The sequence below is a fragment of the Neofelis nebulosa genome, chromosome 16 (genome assembly GCF_028018385.1).
Source record: "Neofelis nebulosa isolate mNeoNeb1 chromosome 16, mNeoNeb1.pri, whole genome shotgun sequence".
NCBI classification, from domain to species: domain Eukaryota; kingdom Metazoa; phylum Chordata; class Mammalia; order Carnivora; family Felidae; genus Neofelis; species Neofelis nebulosa.
In genome coordinates, this window is record NC_080797.1 from 45892073 (window position 1) to 45913507 (window position 21435).

Here is a 21435-nt window from a genome sequence, read left to right on the forward strand (position 1 = left end):
CATCAACTGATGAACGGATAAACGAAATGTGGTACCTCCATACGATGGAATATCATTTGGCCATAAAAAGGAATAAGGTACTGACACGTGCCTCGACAGGGATGAACCTTGGAAACACGATGCTAGGCGAAAGAAGCCGGTCACGAAGAACCACATACTGTGTGATCCCATTTCCATGAAATGCAGCCAGCCCTGCACGTGGACGTGTTCATAGCAGAGAGCAGCTCACCGTCTGACGTGTCCATCGCTGGAACCATCTACTCAGGAACGCAAGCCAGAATGCGGACCCTCCTCGTCTCCCTCACCCCCAAACTCGTGTGACGCGGGGCATGAGGACTTCGAGTCAACTCCTGATGGTCCCAGATGTTCCCCCTTCATTGCCGCCATGTCTGTGGGTCGGGTCCTCAGTGCCACCCACCCAGGCTATGACAGCCTCCTCACCCCTCCACTCCTCACCCTGCCCCCCCTCCCTCCACCCCACGTCTCACCTGCCCCCACCATCTCTGCTCCAGCCTGACAGTGACTGGTCCAAAATGCTGCCCAAAGGGGCCACGGCTGTCCTCAGGCCTTCACCAGCACCACCCACCGGGAAGGAGGAGCAGGTGAGCTGGGCTGCAGCTCTGAATAGCATCACTGTAGCCGGCAGGTGAGGGCAGCTCCCTGTACATACATTTTGGTATGTATCGATATCATAAAAATCCCAAATCCTGAACACCCTGCTATGGTGTCAATAAAGCTTTAAGAGATGGTCCAGTTTAGAACTTTAAGTTTTTCAGTCCATTTCCCCATGCTTCACGACAGAGAGAGGCCCTGTCTCCTGCCCGGCTCCACAGCTGTCACCACAGCCATGTTGATCTCTGAGCTTCTCTAGAATCACTTTCTCCCTCACACGATTCACCTCAAGGGACTTTACCGAAGGGGCCATGTGGACAGGGTTAAGGGAACCACCAAAGAGCCTTCCAGCACCCAAGGACTAGCAATAGAGGGAAGCCATGGATGTGCCTAGACCTGCAGGGTCATGGAGGGGCACAGCCTCTGCAGGGCAGGGAGGGAGCAGGGAACAAATGCCCCATCGTCTCTCTCCTCTTGCCCCCCATCTCCTGCCTCACCCAAGCAGAAGCCAGCCTGCCAGGGAAGCTGGCAGTGCGGTCCACGGGGGCCAGCCACCTGAGCTGGGCAGAGCAGGTGCAGGCTGGATGGGGGATGGGGTGGAGGAAGCCAGCAGCCATGCCAGGATGATGGGCACAAGGGGCGCGCTGTTACCAGAAGAAGGGAGCAGAGAACACAAATAACAGATGCTTCTGAGGTCTGGGGCAGAGAAGCTGCCCACTGAACACACTGAGCACCGGGACCCGCCCTCGGGAGGACCACTGTTTGCTCTGCGTGCAGTGGCTCTCTCCCCGCCCTCCTCCCTGTTTGCTCAAGCTCGGTCTTCATACACCTGAGGGTCACATCCAGGGTCAGGGTGGTCTCTTCCCAACACAGCTCGGTCCTCAACAGAGCCAGCTCAGGCTGTGGGCTATCCCACATTGTTTCTCGTCGTATTACCTCGTGTAATTGATACACAAAACAGAAAAATGATAAAACAGCAGGTTGCTTCTTAAGAGGGAAAGTGCTACTTCTCCTCCCTTGGTGACAAAAGTCTCTTCCTTCCCCGCATACCTCGTCTCTCCACCTCCTGGTGCAAACAGAGAAGTGGTGCTGAACACCACCCAGACTACCCAGAAAAAGTGATTTCAAAAAAAAAAAAAATCTACTCATGTTGCTTCCTTGCTTAAAATACTTGAATGGCTCCCACGGGGCTCAGGAGAAAATTCTAATCACTTAATGTGGTTTGTGAGGCTCCCTGTGATCTGGCCTTGCCTATCTTCTGACCTCCCCTCACCATCAACCCCTTGCCCCCCGAGCTTTCCCTGGATGGGCCACACTGGCCCTGCTCTCTCAGCCTACGCTATTCTCTCTGCCTAGAACACCCACATGCCTTCTCTTTCTCCCATCACACTTCTACCCAACTTCGCAGGCCTCAGCTTAGATGTTACTTCCTCCAGGAAGCCTTCTCAGGTTCCCTGTGACCCCAGCGCTCCCTGGATGTCCCCCAGCACAGCCCTGGTCGCTCTGGTGGGTGAGTGACCTCTGTCCCTGAGAGTAAGGACTTAATTGGCCCACATCACATTTTTTAGTGGAGGTGCCATGTGGGCGGGCTCACAGGTGGACACACGAACTTGATGTTTTCTCCTCAAAAGAGAGTAGGTGGAGATTGGGAATGACTTTTAACTTGGAGGATGTATGCCGTTGACATTGCCCTGAATGAAGCCCGGGTGCTGCAATGATGGGATGTGAACCATCACAACGTATGAAACAGATCCACATAAACAATTTATAACCCCAAAGCAGCCAAATAATCAGAGAAGTGGCATCTCACCCCAGGAGGGAGTAGTCATATTCAGTAATATCTGTACAAGATTAAACTATTTTGGTATGTATCGATATCATAAAAATCCCAAATCCTGAACACCCTCCTATGGTGTCGATAAAGCTTTAAGAGATGATCCAGTTTAGAACTTTAAGTTTTTCAGTCTCTATGAAATCCTCTACGAAGTCTGCATCCCGTATTAAACACAGCTCTAAAAATTTTTTTTTAATTTTTTTAAACATTTATTCATTTTTGAAGGAGAGAGAGGCAGAGCATGAGCAGGGGAGGGGCAGAGAGAGCGGGAGACACAGGATCCAAAGCCGGCTCCAGGCTCTGAGCTGTCAGCACAGAGCCCGACGTGGGGCTCGAACTCATGACCCATGAGATCATGACCTGAGCTGAAGTCGGACGTTTAACCGACTGAGTCAGCCAGGTGCCCCTAAAAAAAAAATAATGACTGTGCAAAGGCATGAATTATAAAGTGCCTAATTTTCCTGAATTTTCTTTCCCACAGGAACCATGCAGCTTGAATTTGTTTTATCAAAGTTCTCATCTGACTCGTCCCAGGCAGGGGGTCTGTGGGGCGGCCAGAGAAGGGGCGGATGGTGAGAGGCTCCGGCAGGACCCCACTGTGTATACGGTGAATCCCCAGCAGCAGGACCCGTCTGTGAGTTGGGGCTGAATCCTGTGTTTGGGGCAGTTTGGGGCGTGTGCTCCAAAGATTGCCTGGAATAAATGAGGACACAGCCCAAGGTCCTTTCCAGCCCTGACATGCTGTCATTCTTTGATTTTATTATATGCTCATGTTTTCTGTTTATTGCTTTAAGAACTAACCCTACTCAAGAATATTTTCTTTAGCTAGCTTAAAGACAAAAAAATATATTTTATTTAGTAAACAAGTATGTGGCCAAATGCAATGCCGAGGAGACAATCATCGTATATTTTTATAATTTGCCTGTCTGGGGAGTCTTTGGGCGGAAGAAGAAGAATTGGGGGGAAAGGAAGGCAATGTGGGGTCTTGTAAATAAAGAGCAGAGTCTTCCCGGCACAAAATGACCCTTACTCTACCGTTCAGTGTGAGCAGCTCACCGAAGAAAGCCCATGTTGCCGTCTCCTTGCCTGTGTGCCAGACGGTGTGGGAGAGAGGCAAAGAGGTCCAGGTGTGAGCCTGGCTGGGGGTCTGCTCAAATCCACACCCTGCCGATATCACTTGACCTCTCCGGTCAAGTGATGCATCCATCTGCAAGACGGGGATGCTGCTAGCACTTTCTTCCCTGGGTTGCCAGGATTCAATGAGATGATACAAGTTCTGTACCACATACGTAGTCTCCCTCTGCCCGTCTGAATCCATTCCTCGCCTCCTTCACCTGGGCCTGTGCAGTAAGAGGCTGGCCTAAAAGTGCAACCAGACTCCCTTGACCTGGGGCTTCCCGGTGGGTTTGGCATAGAGATGCCAGCAGGGGATTAAAGGTAGGGGTGAGAGAGGCCACGGTGTGTCCTCCCATGGTGCCTCCGGAGGAGTTCCAGCGGGTCGGCTGGCTGCATTGTCTCCTGAAGGCCACTGCTCCTAGGGGGCTGCCCTCTCCTGTTCTGGGAACCTGCCTTTCCTCATCAAGCCCAGGGCTGTTAGCCCTGGATCCTTTATCATCATCCCTTGCTGGGTGACCTGAATGCTGCCATGCCTTTGCAAAGAGTCTCTTCATCAAGCTCTGCCCGATTCCTTGTGGATACTCTTAAATAAGAAAGATCTGAGCCTGACTTGAGATTGAGGGGGGAGCCTCTCTCCCAGGAACTGGTCCACAGGAGCCTGTCAATAAGTGCTGGTTGAGTGAAAGACGAAAGTAGCTCTGGTCTGTGCTCCCCTCGGGGGTCCACGAGGTCAGAACTCTTTTTAGAATAATCCCAAGACATTACTTGCCTTTTCATTGTGTGCACTGGTGGGTAAAACAGGTGCCTTAACCAGAGTCAGGGCAGTGACAACCACTATCACTGTCCTCGTATCTTTCACCATCACACACTCACAGTTAAAATCCATGAATAAATACAGAACGTTCTTCAAATGCCAGTTTCCCTGAAGAACACCTCCCACCCCGTGAAGCGGAAGAAAGTGACCCAACGGGAAGCATGAAGACAGCACTTCTATCGCATGACCAAGTACGACAGTCTCCTCAAAGAATAGCCTTTATGAGGGGCGCCTCGTGGCCTAGTCGGTTGAGCATCAGACTTCAGCTCAGGTCACGATCTCACGGTTCGGGAGTTCAAGCCCTGTATCGGGCTCGCTGCTGTCGGCACGGAACCTGCTTTGGATCCTCTGTCCCCCTCGCTCTCTGCCCCTCCTCCACTCGTGCTCGCTCTCTCAAAAATAAACATAAAAATAAATAAATAAAAAGAAGAACCCTTGAGTGATTGCTGATGTCAAGGACAGAACTCGCTGTGTTTGGCAGGCGTCTCCTTGAAAATGAACGAAGTGAGCCTGTCACTTCAAGGAAAACAACTGCCAGTATTAGTTACTAAAGCGATAAACTTCAAGCTTTCGAGGAGAAATGAGAATTTTGAAAAACCTGACAGCTTCCATACTTACCGACTTTTCTGATGAGATCGCTCAGGGACCACTGGTATAGAGCATTTGTACACTTCTTACCATTATATGCTCATTTGCCTCCTTGCCCACTTAATCCCTGTCCTAATCAGCCAAACCTCCAACTGGCTTTTTGATGGCAGGGACCAAGGGCTACCTAGTACATGGCTCGGCGCTTGGCACATAGTAGGACCTCAATAAAAAACCATTGGAGAAACGTACAAACAAATAAATGAAATGACTGCTCTTTTTCCGTAACCTTTCAAAATCCTCCTTGGAAGTTTCCTAGACATCTGTGTTGATCCACTCATTATAAAGGCCCGGGCCAAACGTACATAAAAAGCATCAGAGAGTAATCTATATTTCACACTCTAAATAGCAGCTGAAATCATCGTTGAAGAAAAACAACCAAAACAGACACACACATAGAGAGAGAAAGAAATGAGCGCTGGTTTCCATGACATTTCCCTATTTATTTAAAATATTAGGAAAATGGATATGCCACAAAGGCCGAAAAGCAATCATTAGTCAAAGATGAAAAGCCAAGCTGCAAATCTGCTGAAAACCACAAATTCAACAATTGCATTGGCAGAGTTGGTAATGACCCAGCATTAATGATAAACTCAAATGTTCCTGGATCGAGAAAGAAGGGATAGATGGAAAATAAGTTTTAATTTTTTTAGATTCCCTTCTTTTAAGGGGGAAAAAAAATTAAAAGCAACAGAGAAACTAATATCTGCATTCCATGTCCAATGCCAACTGTTATGATTTAAGGAAATAATTTCTCAGTAATTAGAGCGGAAATTGGAAGTGATCCTTTATTATGGCACTGGAGGTGTGATAATGAAATTAAATACCCACTGGGCCCTGATCTAAGCTAAGAAACATAAAGTGGACAGTTAATCTGTCAAGGCAGGAACTTGTTCCAAGAAGGAAAAATCCTTCCTCTGACATTTGCATGAAATTAAGAGCCCATCAACATTGGATGAATTATCTTGCTCACGAGTAGGAGCAAGGTAAGCACATAGGCAGAAAGGTAGCCCAGAACTTAACTACCTGGGGACACCAGAAGGTTTAGGCCTAACACAAGGCAGATTGGTGACGTGTGCAATTTACATCACAGTCACTTCAACCTGGCCTTTGAGATCATGGGGGACAAAAGAGTAGTACTTACTACATATATTTATCAAGGGGCTAAACACAAAAGCATATTTTTAAAAGACTTACTTACAATAAAGCTAATATGATTTATACTTGACCAACAAGAACATTCCTTAAAGCAACACAGGCCAAAATGGAAAGCATATTCCCAGGGCACATGAGCACTTACCAATGCACTCACAAAAGACATCATTTTAGCTCAGATGTCATCTTTCTAAAGAATTTCCATGACTTACCCCAGCAGTTGGCAGATAATTTCTTCCCTAAATTTTGGGATGATTAGGAGAAATTTAATGAATTTAAGTGAGGCCATAGAAAAGATTTCTTTGAAATAACCTCCCGGTTATAGGGTAGAGTTATGGCCTACCTACAAAATTTCTCCCTGAAGAGAAAGAAGGAAGGAAGGAAGGGAAGGAGGTAGGGAGAGAAGGGAGGGATGGGGGTAGGAAAGGAAGGAAGGAAGGAAGGAAGGAAGGAAGGAAGGAAGGAAGAGAAAAGGAGGGAGGGAGGGAGGGAGGAAGGAAGGGAGGAAGGGAGGGAGGGAGGGAGGGAGGGAGGGAGGGAGGGAGGGAGGAAGGAAGGAAGGAAGGAAGGAAGGAAGGAAGGAAGGAAGGAAGGAAAAGAAAGAAAGAAGGAAAGAAAGAAAGAAACAGGAATGGGAATAAGTATAATAAGCATCTAGCAAATGTCAAATACTGTCCTTGGTGCTGGGGACCCAGATGTGCAACAAAGAGTCCATCAGCTCAAGCAGTATAGAACAGTCTAGTAGGAGATACAGATTAAAAAAATAAAAGTCAAAAATAGCTAACTTGTGCTGTGAGTTTTATGCAAAGGGATGCTCTCATTCATGGTAGGAGGGTAGGGACATCAGGGAGGCGTCCCAAAAAGGCATCATTTAAGGTGAGTCTCTTACGAATGAGAAAGAAAGAAAGAAAGAAAGAAAGAAAGAAAGAAAGAAAGAAAGAAAGAAAGAAAGAAAGAAAGAAAGAAAGAAAGAAAGAAAGAAAGAAAGAAAGAAAGAAAGAAAGAAAGAAAGAAAGAAAGAAAGAAAGAAAGAAAGAAAGAAAGAAAAAGAAAGAAAGGCCTTTTGGAAAGCAATTCGATAATATACACTAAAAGCTTTAAAAATATTCATATCCTGGGGTACCTGGGTGGCTCAGTTAGTTGAGCATCCGACTTCGGCTCAGGTCATGATCTCGCAGTCCATGAGTTCGAGCCCTGTGTCAGGCTCTGTGCTGACAGCACGAGCCTGGAGCCTGCTTCAGATTCTGTGTCTCCCTATCTGCCACCCCTCCCCTGCTCGTGCTTTGTCTCTCTCTCTCTCAAAAATAAATAAACATTGGGGCGCCTGGGTGGCGCAGTCGGTTAAGCGTCCGACTTCAGCCAGGTCACGATCTCGCGGTCCGTGAGTTCGAGCCCCGCGTCAGGCTCTGGGCTGACGGCTCGGAGCCTGGAGCCTGTTTCCGAGTCTGTGTCTCCCTCTCTCTCTGCCCCTCCCCTGTTCATGCTCTGTCTCTCTCTGTCCCAAAAATAAATAAATAAATTTAAAAAAAAAAAAAAAAATAAATAAATAAATAAATAAATAAACATTAAAAAAAATTCATATCCTTGGATTTGGTAATTTACTCTCTGAGAATCTCTCCTTAGCAAATAGTCCAAAATATTAAAAGCACTTTGAAGTATCCAAAGTCTATAAAGAATTTATCAAACTCAATACCCAAAAAACAAATAATCCAGTGAGTAGGCAACAGACATGAATAGACACTTCTCCAAGGAAGACATCCAGATGGCCAACTGACACATGAAAAAATGCTCCACATCACTCATCATCAGGGGAATACAAATCAAAACCACAATGAGATACCACCTCACACCTGTCAGAATGGCTAACATGAACAACTCAGGCAACAACAGATGTTGGTGAGGATGCGGAGAAAGAGGATCTCTTTTGCATTGTTGGTGGGAATGCAAGCTGGTGCAGCCACTCTGGAAAACAGTATGGAGGTTCCTCAAAAAAACTACAAATAGAACTACCCTATGACCCAGCAATTGCACTACTAGGCATCTATCCAAGGGATACAGATGTGCTGTTTCGAAGGGACACATGCACCCCCATGTTTATAGCAGCACTATTGACAATAGCCAAAGTATGGAAAGAGCCCAAATGTCCATCGACGGATGAATGGATAAAGAAGATGTGGTATATATACACAATGGAGTATTACCCGGCAATCAAAAAGAATGAGATCTTGCCATTTGCAACTACGTGGATGGAACTAGAGGGTATTATGCTAAGTGAAATTAGTCAGTCAAAGACAAATATCATATAACTTCACTCATAGGAGGACTTGAAGATACAAAACATGAACGTAAGGGAAGGGAAGCAAAAATAATATAAAAACAGGGAGGGGGCCAAAACATCAGAGACTGTTAAATATGGAGAACAAACAGGGTTACTGGAGGGGTTCTGGGAGGGGGGATGGGCTAAATGGGTAAGGAGCACTAAGGAATCTACTCCTGAAATCATTGTTGCACTATACACTAACTAACTTGCACTATTATGCTAGCTAATTAAAACATAAATAAGTTATTAAGAATAAATAAATAAATAACAAAATAAAACAAAAAATAAAAGCACTTTTTTTTTTTTAATTTTTTTTTTTTTTAACGTTTATTTATTTTTGAGACAGAGAGAGACAGAGCATGAGCGGGGGAGGGTCAGAGAGAGAGGGAGACACAGAATCAGAAGCAGGCTCCAGACTCTGAGCTGTCAGCACAGAGCCCGATGCGGGGCTCGAACTCATGGACTGTGAGATCATGACCTGAGCTGAAGTCGGACGCTTAACCGACTGAGCCACCCAGGCGCCCCTAAAAGCACTTTAATAACAAAAATGTTCAGAGTGTTGTTAGTAACAAAAACAGTGGAAATGATACAACTATCTAACAAAGAGAGTAATTCGGTATCATTATTGTTATAAAGAGTTTATAACAATATGGGAAATGCATATGTTATCATATTAAAAGAAAAACCAGGATACAAAACTATAGATCAAATATGAGCACACTTATTTTAAAATATACACATGGAGACTAGAAAGCAAAACATCAAAAAATGGCAATGCTGTCTTTGGGGAGAGGAAACCTGATTTTCTTCTTTGGACTCTTTCTTGGTTTCCAATGTTTCTATAATAAATATGAATGTCTTAAATTTTTATCTGTAATTACACAAGTATTACACGAACGCATTGTTGTTTAAAATTCAAACATCAACTATAAAGTTCCCTGGAGCACCACCGCCCCTCTCCTGTGTTGTTTTTGTAAGACTTATACATATGTTTATTGAAAATAGAAAACTGTGAGGCTCCTGGATGGCTCAGTTGGTTGAGCGTCCAACTCTTGGTTTCAGCTCAGGTCATGGTCTCACAGTTGTGGGACTAAGAGCCCGTCAGGGAGCCTGCTTGGGATTCTCTCTCTCTCTCTCTCTCTCTCTCTCTCTCTCTCTCTGTTCCTCCCCTGCTCATGCTCTCTCTGTCTCTGTCCCTCTCTCTCTCTCCTTCTCTCAAAATAAATATATAAACAGGGGCACTTGGGTGCCTCAGTCAGTTAAGCATCCCACTTCAGCTCAAGTCATGATCTCGCGGTTTGTGGGTTCAAGCCCCACATCAGGCTCTGTGTGGACAGCTCAGAGCCTGGAGCTTGCTTCCGATTCTGTGTCTCCCTCTCTCTGCCCCTCCCCCACTCATGCTCTGTCTCTCTTCATCTCTCCAAAACAAATACACATTAAAGAAATTTTTAATAAAATAAATAAACATTTAAGAAAATAGAAAACTGAGTGTACTGGACTGAGTGGTGTCCCCCCCCCAAATTTTATGTTCATCTGGAACCTGCACACGTGACCTTCTTTGGAAATAGGGTCTTTGCAGATGTAACCATGCAAAGATGAGATCATACTGGATTAAGGTGGGTCCTAAGTCCAATGACTGGTGTACTTATGAGATTAGTGCAATTTGAACACAGGGACACACAGGACACAAGGCCATGTGATCATGGACGCAGAGACAGGTCAAAAAACACCAAAGACTGAAGCAACCATCAGAAGCAGGGACAGAAGCACAGAACAGATTCTCCCTCAGAGCCCCCTAGAAGGAACCAACCATCCCAACATTTTACTTCGAACTTCCAGTCTCTAGATCAGTGAGAGGATCGATGTCTGCTGTGAGAAGCCACCCCATTTGTGGTACTTTGTTATGGCAGCCATAGGAAATGGAGACACTGAGGAATACCAAAAGGTATAAAAGGTGAAAGTAAAAATTTGTCCCAAATCTTATCACTGAGAAAATACTGCCATTATTTGGGAACATGTCTCCACACATAAGTACAGATAGAAGAGTAGATAAGTGAGGTTTCTTTTAAAACTTTCTTTCTTTCCAGGGGCACCTGGGTGGCTCAGTCGGTTAGGTGTCCGACTTCAGCTCAAGTCATGGTCTCACAGTTTGTGAGTTCAAGCCCCACATGGAGCTCTGTGCTGATAGCATGCAGCCTGGAGCCTGCTTCGGATTCTGCGTCTCCCTCTCTCTCTGCCCCTCCCCACTCACTCACTCTCTCTCTCTCTCTCTCTCTCTCTCTCAAAATAAATAAATAAACATTAAAAATTTCTTTCCATTTTGAAAGTGTAGGGACCCAAGGATCCTTACGCATACCGCTAGTGGGAATTGGTACAGTTGGTTAGGCAATTTGGCCATATTTAATTCAGTTAAAAGTGCATAAACCCTCCGACTCAGCAATTCCATTTCTTATCACTGAATGCAGCAAAACACTCGCATATAAGGATTTTCATCACACACTGGAAACAACTAATAATATCCATTGTCCTGGGAACGGCTAAACAAGTAAGCTGAAATATGTCCTAGTCCATTCAGGCTGCTCTAACGAAACACTACAGACCGGGTAGCTTATAAAGCACAGAAATTTGCCTCTCACAGTTTGGAGGCTCAAAGTCCAAGGTTAGGGCACGAGCAGGGCTGGGGGTGGGGGGCCTTTGGGGTCACACATTTCTCCCTGTATCTTCACTTGGCAGAGAGGGCAAGGGAGCTCTCTGGAGCCGAATCCCATCACACTGGGTGTTAGGACATCGACACATGAATTGGGGAGTAGGGGGAGACACCACAGCATAATACATTTATACTGTGCTTCAGGTAAAAATGAGCAAGAACAAAATGTATCGTTGAGTGAAAAAAAAAAAAAAAAGCAAGTTGCAGAATTAACCAAGCCCTGCTTCCCACACAGTGTTACTTCAGCAGTGAGGGGACAGGTGAGCCTGATATATTTAGGGCACAGTGAGGAGGCCAGCGTGCAGAGGGGAATGGAGGTGGGGACAGGGGAGGGGGCTGACAGACTAGGGTCTTGGAGGCCACTGTAGGACTGTGGATTTTATTGAGCACAAGGCAAGGAGTCTTTGGAAAGTTTTGAGCAGGGGAGGGACAAGAACTGGTTTCTTTTTTTTTTTTTTTTTTTTTTTTTTTTGAGAGAGAGAGAGCACAAGTGAGCAAGGGGCAGAGAGAGAGGGAGAGAGAGAAGTGGGGCTCACCTGAGGCGGGACTCAAACTCATGAACCATGAGATCATGACCTGCTTAACTGACTGAGCCCCACAGGCACCCCGGTTTTAACATTGGACTCTTGCTGCCCTGTTGAGAACAGACGCAGAGGGGTGCAGAGAGGAAGCAGGGAGGCGGGTTAGAGAGGATTGCCCAGTCTCCTCTCGGGGCTCCACTGGCAGCCATGGAGGGGAAGGAGTGGCCAGAGTCTGGATGTGGGGCCCACACAACTAGGAGGTGGCACCATTTGCCTGTGTGACGGTGCAGTCAGGAATCCCACCTAAGACTGCTGGGTCTGAGCTGCCTGTGAAATGTTGCCAGTCACGTGGACAGTCACGGAAATGAGTCTGGAGCTCCGCCGGGTGAGGCCATGTGCAGCCATCACCATAGATAATGATATTTAAACTCACTGGACTGGGACACCTGCTGGCTCAGTCAGTTAAGCGTCCGACTTCGGCTCAGGTCATGATCTCGCAGTTCGTGAGCTCAAGCCCCATATCGGGCTCTGTGCTGACAGCTCAGAGCCCGGAGCCTGCTTTGGATTCTGTGTCTCCCTCTCTCTCTCTGCCCCTCCCCCGCTCACGCTCTGTCATTCTCTCTTAAAAATATACATTTTTAAAAAAGTTTATTTGACAATAAATTATATTAAAAGTAAACAAACAAATCAGGAAAAAATAAAGGCCATTAAAAAAAAAAAGTTTAAACTCACAGGACTGGACGAGGCAGGAAGGCAGGCCCTGGGACACTCTGGCATTTAAAGGACTAAGGATTCACCAAATCACATTGAGTCACAGAAACCAAAAAGGGGGACGAGAGGCTGAGGGCAAGGGTTCTGGAAGACTGGAACCCCAATGAGCAGGGTGCCCAGAAGGAAGGGAGAGACATCAGCTGTGTCATGTGAAACAAACATGGGCGGGCTCCTGGTCCCCGGGACACCAGGAACAGAGGCCAAAAGCCTCCCTTGCAGTTAGCCCTCCAGGACCGGAAGCCAGTCCTCTCAAGCCAAAGCAGGCAGGGGACCCCCAGGGCTGGCGGAAGGAGATGCAGACTGGAGGTGCGAGGGGGCGCCTGAGGCCGGTGGCGGCCAGGGCTGGGGACCACCTTCTGAGTAGCAAGGGCACAGACCCAAACCCTGAAAATTAACATAAGCACAAGCATAACTGAGAAATACTCAAGGAGAGCTCAGAATATTGTTGCCACTATCTTCCCTTTAGACATAAACCCGGACCTTCTTTCCCAGCATCAGTTTCTGCCCAGGCAGATTTTTTTCTCCTCCATCAAGGTCCTGAGGCTTCATTATACCAGGGCTTTTCTGACAGGATGTCTTGACCAACGGAAGTACTTAGTCCTAAGCAGACTCCAAAGTGATTCGGCGGAAACCCAATCCAGACCGGCTGTCCCCAAGCTTCTGGGAGTGCCCATCCTATTCCCGTGAGGTCTAGAATCCACTCCCCCAAATCCCTGAAGATTTGGGGGCCGTGTTTCTCCCGAGTCAGTCTCATGGCCTGTTTCGCCACCACGGCAGCTTCTAGATTCGAGCGATTACCACCCTCCTTTGTCAACCACACAACACATCACCCACCCGCCTGCCATTCCCCACGAAGAACCACTAACACAATATCACTGGGTTAGCAGACTTGCTCCTAAGGTCTGGGCAATGACGGCGCAGAGAGCAGAAAACAATGGCAAATTGTTTTACGCCAGGCGCTGCTGTAAAATAAAAGTATCTGCTATTTGCTACCACAAGGAATTTCTCAGTGGTGTGCCCTCCAGAGGCCCCACCTTCCCACCTGCTTCTCCCTCTCTCGGACCCCTCTTCACATCCCCCACCCTGCCTGCCCCGCGGCCTCCATACATCCAACATCCCTCCTGTTTTCTTCCCCAGAGCCATGCTCCTCTGTCTCCATCCCCACTGGCGTTTTACCTGCTTCTAGCCAGTATCCAACAGGATGCTTACACGTCTCTGGGGTGGACACCAGTCCTCCCCGCAACCCGAGGCCACACAAGTGACCTTTCCAATAGCACCGTGTTCTCCCCGCCACACAGTCAGAGAACAGTCCTTGCAGTGCACCGGCAGGATTCATAGGGTCAGAACAGTCCCTCCCCCTGGACGCGTGGGGCACAGCTTGTCTGAACCTGTCTCCAAAAAGCCTCTATTTTTGAGAAAGCCAACATCTGCCAATACTTGAGCCACACATCAAGATTATAAACATCGCTTAGTAAATACTCATGAACTGCTGCAAATCTTCATACTCATTTGCATTTTGAATTCCAAATACCTCCCGAAAACTCCAATGGTTCACTCCCATCACTGGCCTCTCCTCTCTCTGAACCGGTTTTCTTTTGCACAGTCCCTCAGAGTGGAGAAGCGAGATAAAATAACCCAACCAGTCATCTCTTGGTGATTTTGAGTTAGAGGTGAGCACATGAGTCAAGGCTCAGGTCCCAAGGGCATACCCATTCCCCAGAAATCACTCCCTCTGCTCATTCGTCCCCGTCCACCTGTCTGTCTCCTGAGTATCATGGCAAGGAGGAGTGACAACCTGTCCAAAAATGTTATTTCCCATTACCCATGTAGAGTGGCATCTGAAGGGCAGCGTTGAAGAGGCTGTTTCCCGGACCTCTGCATGGCTCCTGTCACCTGGCTCCGATCTCCTCGCTCCCCTGCTTAAAATCCCAGCTGGCTCCTCCTGACTACAGAACGGAAGTCAACTCTGCTGCTGTCAGCCGTGGCCTTCCAACCTGGCCCCAGAGGACCTTCTCTTGCCATCGCCGTTCTTTCATATGTTTCAGGTACTCAAGTTAAGGTCAAAAGTGGAAGAGAGGGAATTGGAATCCAGACCTTCTGAAAAATTATTCTGCAAGGTCTTTTTCAAAACATACATGCACACACCCTCACATATACACACACCCATACACACATACACACATGCTCACATAGATATACACAACCTCACACACACCGTCGTACACACACCCATACATACACACACCCTCACATGTACATACACATCCTCATGTACATACACTCTCACACACACACCCTCACACACACATACACACACTCACATACACACATACTTTCCACACTCACACGCCCTCATGCATACACACACAGACACACACACTCTCACATGTATACACATCCTTATATACACAACACCTCCTCACACACACACCCTCGCATACACAATATATCCTCACATACACAATACACACCCTTACACATACACACACAGTCTCACATACACAACACACATGACATTTCCAATCCTGAAAACACAGGACAATGCTCCCGCCTGCCCTTTTCCCCAGCAAAGGGACGTTTGAGCAGATGGTTTGCACAGAGAAACAAGGTAGGCAGCAGGTGGTCTTGGCAAAAGATAAGGAGCAGGAAAGTGTGGTTCCCCACAGATCAGGGCAACTTAACCCCTTGGTTCCCACGCGGACGTGAGCCTGTGGGGCAGTTCCGCCCAGCAGCCCCCACCTCCCCTGAGGCAGAGGTCCCGCCTCGTGGCCTCCTCGTGGCCTGCTGACAATGTGATACCTACACAACCTCACACACACAGTCATACGGGGTCACCGAGTCCAGTGCTCACATTCAACAGCGATGCAGGACCAGGGTCACTGTGACGCCAGCCGCTCACCTAAAATGAGCAAATGGCTCCTCTTCCACAGCCGGTGACTGGCCGGTCACCCACTACGCTCTCGACAAACCCACGAAAGGGAGAAGGCAGCCACGACACCCAAGGTGGGGGAGAGGCCAGACAGAAGTCCAGGATTTCAGGTGCAGCAGCAGGGCCAGCTTGAAGGGAGGAGGCCCTGGCGTTTCCGAGAAAGCCTCTGGGGGCCTCTACGTAAACCCTCCGGCTCTCGCCTGGGGCCGCGTCCTGCTGCCCACGCTTTTCCTCCGAGCTGTAGACTGGCAGCAGGAAACCCACATCGTCCCTGAAGCTCTATCCAGAACCCTAAAAGATAAGCCCCGGAGTAAACCTTTTAGCCAGCTACTCTGCAAATTCTCTGCACTTTTAGAGAAAACTGAGGTCCAGAAAAAGGACACAGTTTTCTCCTAAATCCAAAACCCAAAGTCCATGACTAGTCAGTGGCAGAATACGGACTGAAATCGTACTGGGTGGAATATTTTCCCCACCTCACCTCCACCCCTTCTGCTGCCTGAAAACTCTTCATCTTCAAGCCTCAGCCCGGTGGACACCTCCTCTGGGAAGCCTTGCTAGCTCCTTCCCTCCTTCCAGTTAGGGTGAGAGACCCTCTTTTCTCAACCTCATTAGAGAACTTGAATCCAGCTGGAAGGCTCTGGCTCTACCTGTCTCCACCCAATGGAACAAAGGAAGAACGTCTAGTTTATTTTACGTCCTCAGTGCCTGGCACTTGGTGAGGCCCAGTCAATGTGAAATACAATTAAGTGCACGTCTCAGCCGGTGAGGAGCACTCTCTGCATGTTCCACGTGACCCTCTCCCTCCCTCTGTCTGAACTGAATCTAAACTAGCGCATTGACTCTCTCCATACCACTCAGTTCAACCTTCGATTGGTTCCTACATGTCTCGCGCTGTTAGCTTTTGTGTTCCCGACCGGACCCCAGGAGCTGGTATTACACGTAGCATCACGTGTGGCCCGCAAAGCCTGGCACGGCTGGGCTCAGCTTCGGCTGCATGCTGATACCACCTGGGGGGCTCTGACACCCACCCAGGGCCCGGGCCAGACCCCACACCCCACACCACCCCTCTGGGAGCGGGCACCAGATTTTTAACTTCCGCAGTTGGTTCCAGCGTATGCAGCCATGGTTCAGAATCACATTCCTAGAAAGATGTGATAGCAGAAACTGCTTGTTGATTCAGCTGGTTCTGCATGAGGGTAATGCAATATAATATAGTACAATACAACAGTGAATGACAGTGCAAGAGACACACAAAGTGACACAGAATGAGAAAGGTTGGGGAAAAAAAGGAGACTGTTCAGCATGGTGTAGCCAGGGTCCCTTACCCTCAGTGCTGTTGGCATTTTAGGCAAGCTCTGCTATGGGAGCTGCCCTGTGCATTATACGATGTTTAGCAGCATTCCCGGCCTTAACCCATTAGATGCCAAGAGCAAACTGTCCCTCCTCCTGCCCCCAAAATGCCTCCAGACACTGCCAGATGCCCCTGGGGCTGGGGGAGCAAAATCACCCCTGGATGAGAACTACCGATGCAGACTAGCCACCAAATCATTTATTGCATGTTTATTTCCCATTTCAATGGTAGACCCCATGAGCACTTTTCCAAATTTGGCTGAGTGGCAGAGAGGATTCTGGACAATGGGATCAGTGTCTTGGTGACAGGCATGCAGGGCTGGGCTGTACACAGGATGAATGGGAAACGGTTGGTGGGGTCAGCGGTGGGTTCTGAGGCCAGAGAGAATCACACAGAAACTAGATCTGATAGGTTCAAGGCAATTAAGAGGAGTCAATAGTGATCAGCCTATAAAAGATGACCAAGGGGCGCCTGGGTGGTTCAGCCGGTTAAGTGTCCGACTTCGGCTCAGATCATGATCGCATGGTTCCTGAGTTCGAGCCCCGCATGGGGCTCTGTGCTGACAACTCAGAGCCTGGAGCCTGCTTCAGATTCTGTGTCTCCCTCTCTCTCTGCCCCTCCCTCTCTCTCTCCCTCTATAAATAAATAAATAAATAAATAAATAAATAAATAAATAAATAAATAAGCAAGCAAGCAAACAAACACACATACATACATTTAAAAAAAAGACCAAAAACAGAACAAATTTTTTAAAAAGCCAGATATTCAGTAAAATCACAAAATTGGAAGCAAGCTGAAGGTTGTCACAGGTGAAGGCCAGTGATGACCAGAGGCCAGGAGAAGGGAAATGGTCAGAGAAGGAGCTCTCAGAAGTTCTGGGCAGGGAAGGACCACATCAGGCCGTGTTTGGGGACACAAGTCTAGCATGGCATGAAAGCTGGCACGGGAGGGGCACGGGAGGCAGGAAGCTGATCTGCTATGGTCCAAGCCCACCTGCTGCAACAGTCCAAACTCACCTGTTGCCCAGGGCCTAAAACCCTTCAGCCCCTGTGAAGTCAGAGCTCAGAGGAGCCAGGGGCAGATGCTGGCAGAGAAAACGCCCAGTGGCCAACTCTGCTGTTGATTAGAGCCTGTCTCCTGACCACTTGGAGGGGAGCAGCTCCTTCAGAGCCCTGCGAACCAGCCTTCCCCCAGGGGGAAGCCCTCCAGACATCGTGCCAAAAGCACAGGGGCCAGTTAGAGCCCCCAGGGGCCTCAAGCCAGACGTCCTGCTCCCCACACTCTCTTGGGTTCCCCAATATCTCCCCATATTCCTTCTTAGCCTCTTGGAGCCCCTCTTCCTCTGCCCACCCCTGAGCGTCGATGTCCCCACATGTCAATCCTGGGCCTCTTCTCTTCTAACTGCTTCTCAAACTATCTAAAGCTCCAGTCTGCATTCCCCCATTTAAAAACTCCCATTGTCCTCCACTGAACACAAGATAAAGTCCAAGGTACTCCAACCCTTTTTGATCTTGCTCCTGCCCACCTCCCAATTCCCCTCCACCCTGCACTTAGATATTCCAAGCCACATCTGACATACAGGGAGGGAGGAAGGGACGAAGAGAGGGAGGAAGAGAGGAAGGGAGGAAGGAAAAGAGGAAGGGAGGAAGGAAGGAAAGAAGGAAGGAAGGAAGGAAGGAAGGAAGGAAGGAAGGAAGGAAGGAAAAGAGGAAGGGAGGAAGGAAAAGAGGGAGAAAGGAAGGAAGGAAAGAAGAGAGGGAGGGAGGAAGGGAGAGAGGAAGGAGGAGGGAGGAAGGGAGGGAGGAAAAGAGGGAGGGAGGAAGGAAGGAAAGAAGGAAGGAAGGAAGGAAGGAAGGAAGGAAGGAAGGAAGGAAGGGAAGAAGGAAGAGAAGGAGGGAGGAAGGGAGGGAGGGAGGGAAGCCACATCTACCCTTGACATCCTGAAGTTCTTGGTTTGTTTCTAAGCCACTCTGTACAATAGCAATTCACCAGCTTCTCTGTGTCTGCTCCCAACTCTGAGCAGAAATCCAGGCAACTACAGCCTGCAGCCTCAGCACCTTGCTGGTCCCTGATACTTAATATTCAAAGGAGTAGTCACTGTTTGCTAAGTACTGTTATAAGTGCCTTATTAGGAATTACTTTATCCTTATAAAGTAGCTATTTTCTGTCATTATTTATAATATTATAGGAATGTAAGTGGTAATTATTTATTGTCAACCCCATTTTATAGCTGACAGTACAGAGGTACAGAAACATGAAGAAACCATCCCCAGTTTGCACAGTTAGAAAATGGGGAGAAAAGCCCAGACGGTGTGCCCCAGAGCCAGCACTCCTCAGCAATGTGCAATCCTGCATCTCAATAAGAGACTTTTAAATGAACTAATTCTGATTTAAAAAAAAAAAAAAAAAAAAAAAAACAGGAATGTTAGTACTTCAGCCACAGGATGGGGAGACAAGCCAGGCCCCGGGGCCACTAGGGCAGGGTCTAATATCACCCACCACAAGTCACAAAATGAAGGCAGGGAAGGGTGCCCTGGTTCAGAAACACAAGGCAGGTGGCCGCCACAAACCCACAGGGCAGGACGGAGACTAAAGACCAAACTCAGAGGCACGAGGTTAGGGCAGAGCCCCCACAGGCCACAGGGCACAGACTCTGCCTGACCAGACAGAGCATCGCTGGCCAAGGATGCTGGTCCAGCTTGCTGGGAGCCCCAGGGAAGAGGAGGAAGAGGGGGTTGGCCCCAGTCACAGGACATGGGGCCCTGACATCCGGCTCGGGGGTGGCATCTGGCAGCCCACAGGGGATCCTGGGACTCTGGCCATCAGCCACACTGTTTCCATTTGAAATATCGTGTGCATAGTAGGTGCGTGGAGCTCGAGCCTCCGGGGGAGAAAAGAGGAGAGTAAAAGGTTGAGGTCACCTGACACCTGAGACCCGGCAGAACCTCTGTCTAGTGGCCCACGCTGGAGCAGGGCCAGCACCTGGCTGGGTTTCATAGTGAACGAGCATTCAAGCGATCACACTTTCCCCTCCAATAGTCGGGAGCCCGGCACTCACCCGCATGGGCTCGTCAGGGAACCCAGGTTTGCTCGGCCTGTCCTGCCGTCGGGATCTCAGGAGCTGCTTGGCCTGCTTTTCCGTCAGAATCGGAGAGGCCCCTGAAAAAAGTCGGGAAGGGGCCTTCGGGACTCTCGCAACAGGAGCTCGTGCACCATCTCACAGTCCAAGGCGAAGGATTTGCAAGTTCGATTTCAGTCAAACACAAAAGCGCTTTCACGGGGACCTGTCCCAAAGGACGTGGCATTCCAGAGAGCTCTGAGGAGAATTCTAAATTGTTTCTAACTCAGAGCCAAAGCTGCACAACATAAACATAGTTACCTATTGCAACGGTGCATTTCTTTAAAAGTGGGTGCTAATTTAATGAATACGGGATTTTTTTTTTCTTTTTCTTTTTTTTCAACGTTTTTTATTTATTTTTGGGACAGAGAGAGACAGAGCATGAACGGGGGAGGGGCAGAGAGAGAGGGAGACACAGAATCAGAAACAGGCTCCAGGCTCCGAGCCATCAGCCCAGAGCCTGACGCGGGGCTCGAACTCACGGACCGCGAGATCGTGACCTGGCTGAAGTCGGACGCTTAACCGACTGCGCCACCCAGGCGCCCCTTTTCTTTTTCTTTTTTGTTTTTTTTTAAGTAATCTTTCGAACTCACAACTCCAAGACTAAGAGTCGCATGTTCCACCAACTGAGACAGCCAGACGCCCCTGAGTAAGTTTTTTAAAACACATTTTCTTCAGTTCTCTGGTCAATGTGTTTCTTGTCCCTTAGTTTTGCTTTGATGGTTTTTCTTTTTTTTCCTAATCCCCAAAACACTAAATCAGCTAAAAGTTGTTACTGGAAGATTCTCCGTGAGAACAAGACTGTGTTAAAGTTGATAATCACACATGATCTCTCAAAGAAGGTATCATGATAAAATTATATTAAGTTTTGATAATCACGCACGAACTCCAAATGATATCATCAAATAAAAGTCTGTCAAGTTTTGATGATGTCATATGAAGTCTAAAAGACAGTATAGTTGAAGATTTATCAGCATTTCTGAGAATTAATATTCAAATACATTTAAAGATTAATAAAATAGGGGCACCTGGCTGGCTCAGTCAGTAGAGCATGCAACTCTTGATCTCTGAGTTATTAGTTCAACCCCACATCAGTGCACAGATTATTTAAATAAATAAAACTTTTAAAAAATAATAAAAAATTTAAAAATAAAGACTGAAAAATAATTATCCCTAATGATAGCAATTCTGGGAGCCTGCTCTTAGGGAGGAAAAAAAGAGCACTGAATTATTATATATTACATATTCTTTGAAATGAAAAAAATATTTTACAAATATAAAATAGACTGATCCCAGCTTGTCATGTCAGCATAGAAACGGCTGTTTTCAGAGTTCACGCTCACCTGAGAAGCAAGTCAGTAAGTTGAGGCAGAGGACAAGCACAAATAGCTTCTTCATCCTGTCTTTGTTCCGCTCTCAGCCTCTTGCAGAATGAACGGCCCTGAATGGGCCAGCCTACTTAAAGGAAGCACTTCCGCCCCCCCCCAACCCCACTTCCCCCATCCCCTCACCCCCCCCCCCCCCCCCCGCACTTGTTTATGC

At 47.9% G+C, this 21435-nt stretch overlaps 1 protein-coding gene and 2 long non-coding RNA genes across 12 annotated transcripts in view; 1 reads left to right on the top strand and 2 right to left on the bottom strand.

Annotated features, from left to right (window-relative positions):
* Positions 1-21435, top strand: part of LOC131497073 (uncharacterized) — a 110698-nt gene that overhangs the window by 41666 nt on the left and 47597 nt on the right. The gene's annotated exons all lie outside the window — the stretch shown is intronic.
* The window catches only part of C16H17orf67 (chromosome 16 C17orf67 homolog), a 36784-nt gene that overhangs the window by 3517 nt on the left and 11832 nt on the right, over positions 1-21435 (bottom strand). For 5 of the 10 annotated variants that reach the window (XR_009254746.1, XR_009254744.1, XR_009254745.1 and 2 more), the window contains exons 4-5: positions 19834-19934; positions 15395-15715 (exon numbers count right to left, since the gene is read on the bottom strand). The exons of 1 other annotated variant lie outside the window; for it this stretch is intronic. Coding sequence is in view for 4 of the 9 variants with exons in the window: in XM_058703023.1 (XP_058559006.1) it covers positions 19834-19934; positions 21237-21291 (156 nt within the window). In the remaining 5 variants the exon portion in view is untranslated. Of the gene's footprint in view, positions 1-15394; positions 15716-19833; positions 19935-21236; positions 21358-21435 lie in introns of those variants that run through there. 4 more of the 10 variants (XM_058703022.1, XM_058703019.1, XM_058703021.1 and 1 more) reach the window with 2 other exon arrangements.
* LOC131497072 (uncharacterized) lies at positions 16970-18532 on the bottom strand. Its single transcript, XR_009254753.1, has 2 exons — positions 17792-18532; positions 16970-17222 (listed from the first exon to the last, which is right to left on the bottom strand). It is a non-coding gene; the product is annotated as an uncharacterized LOC131497072 (long non-coding RNA).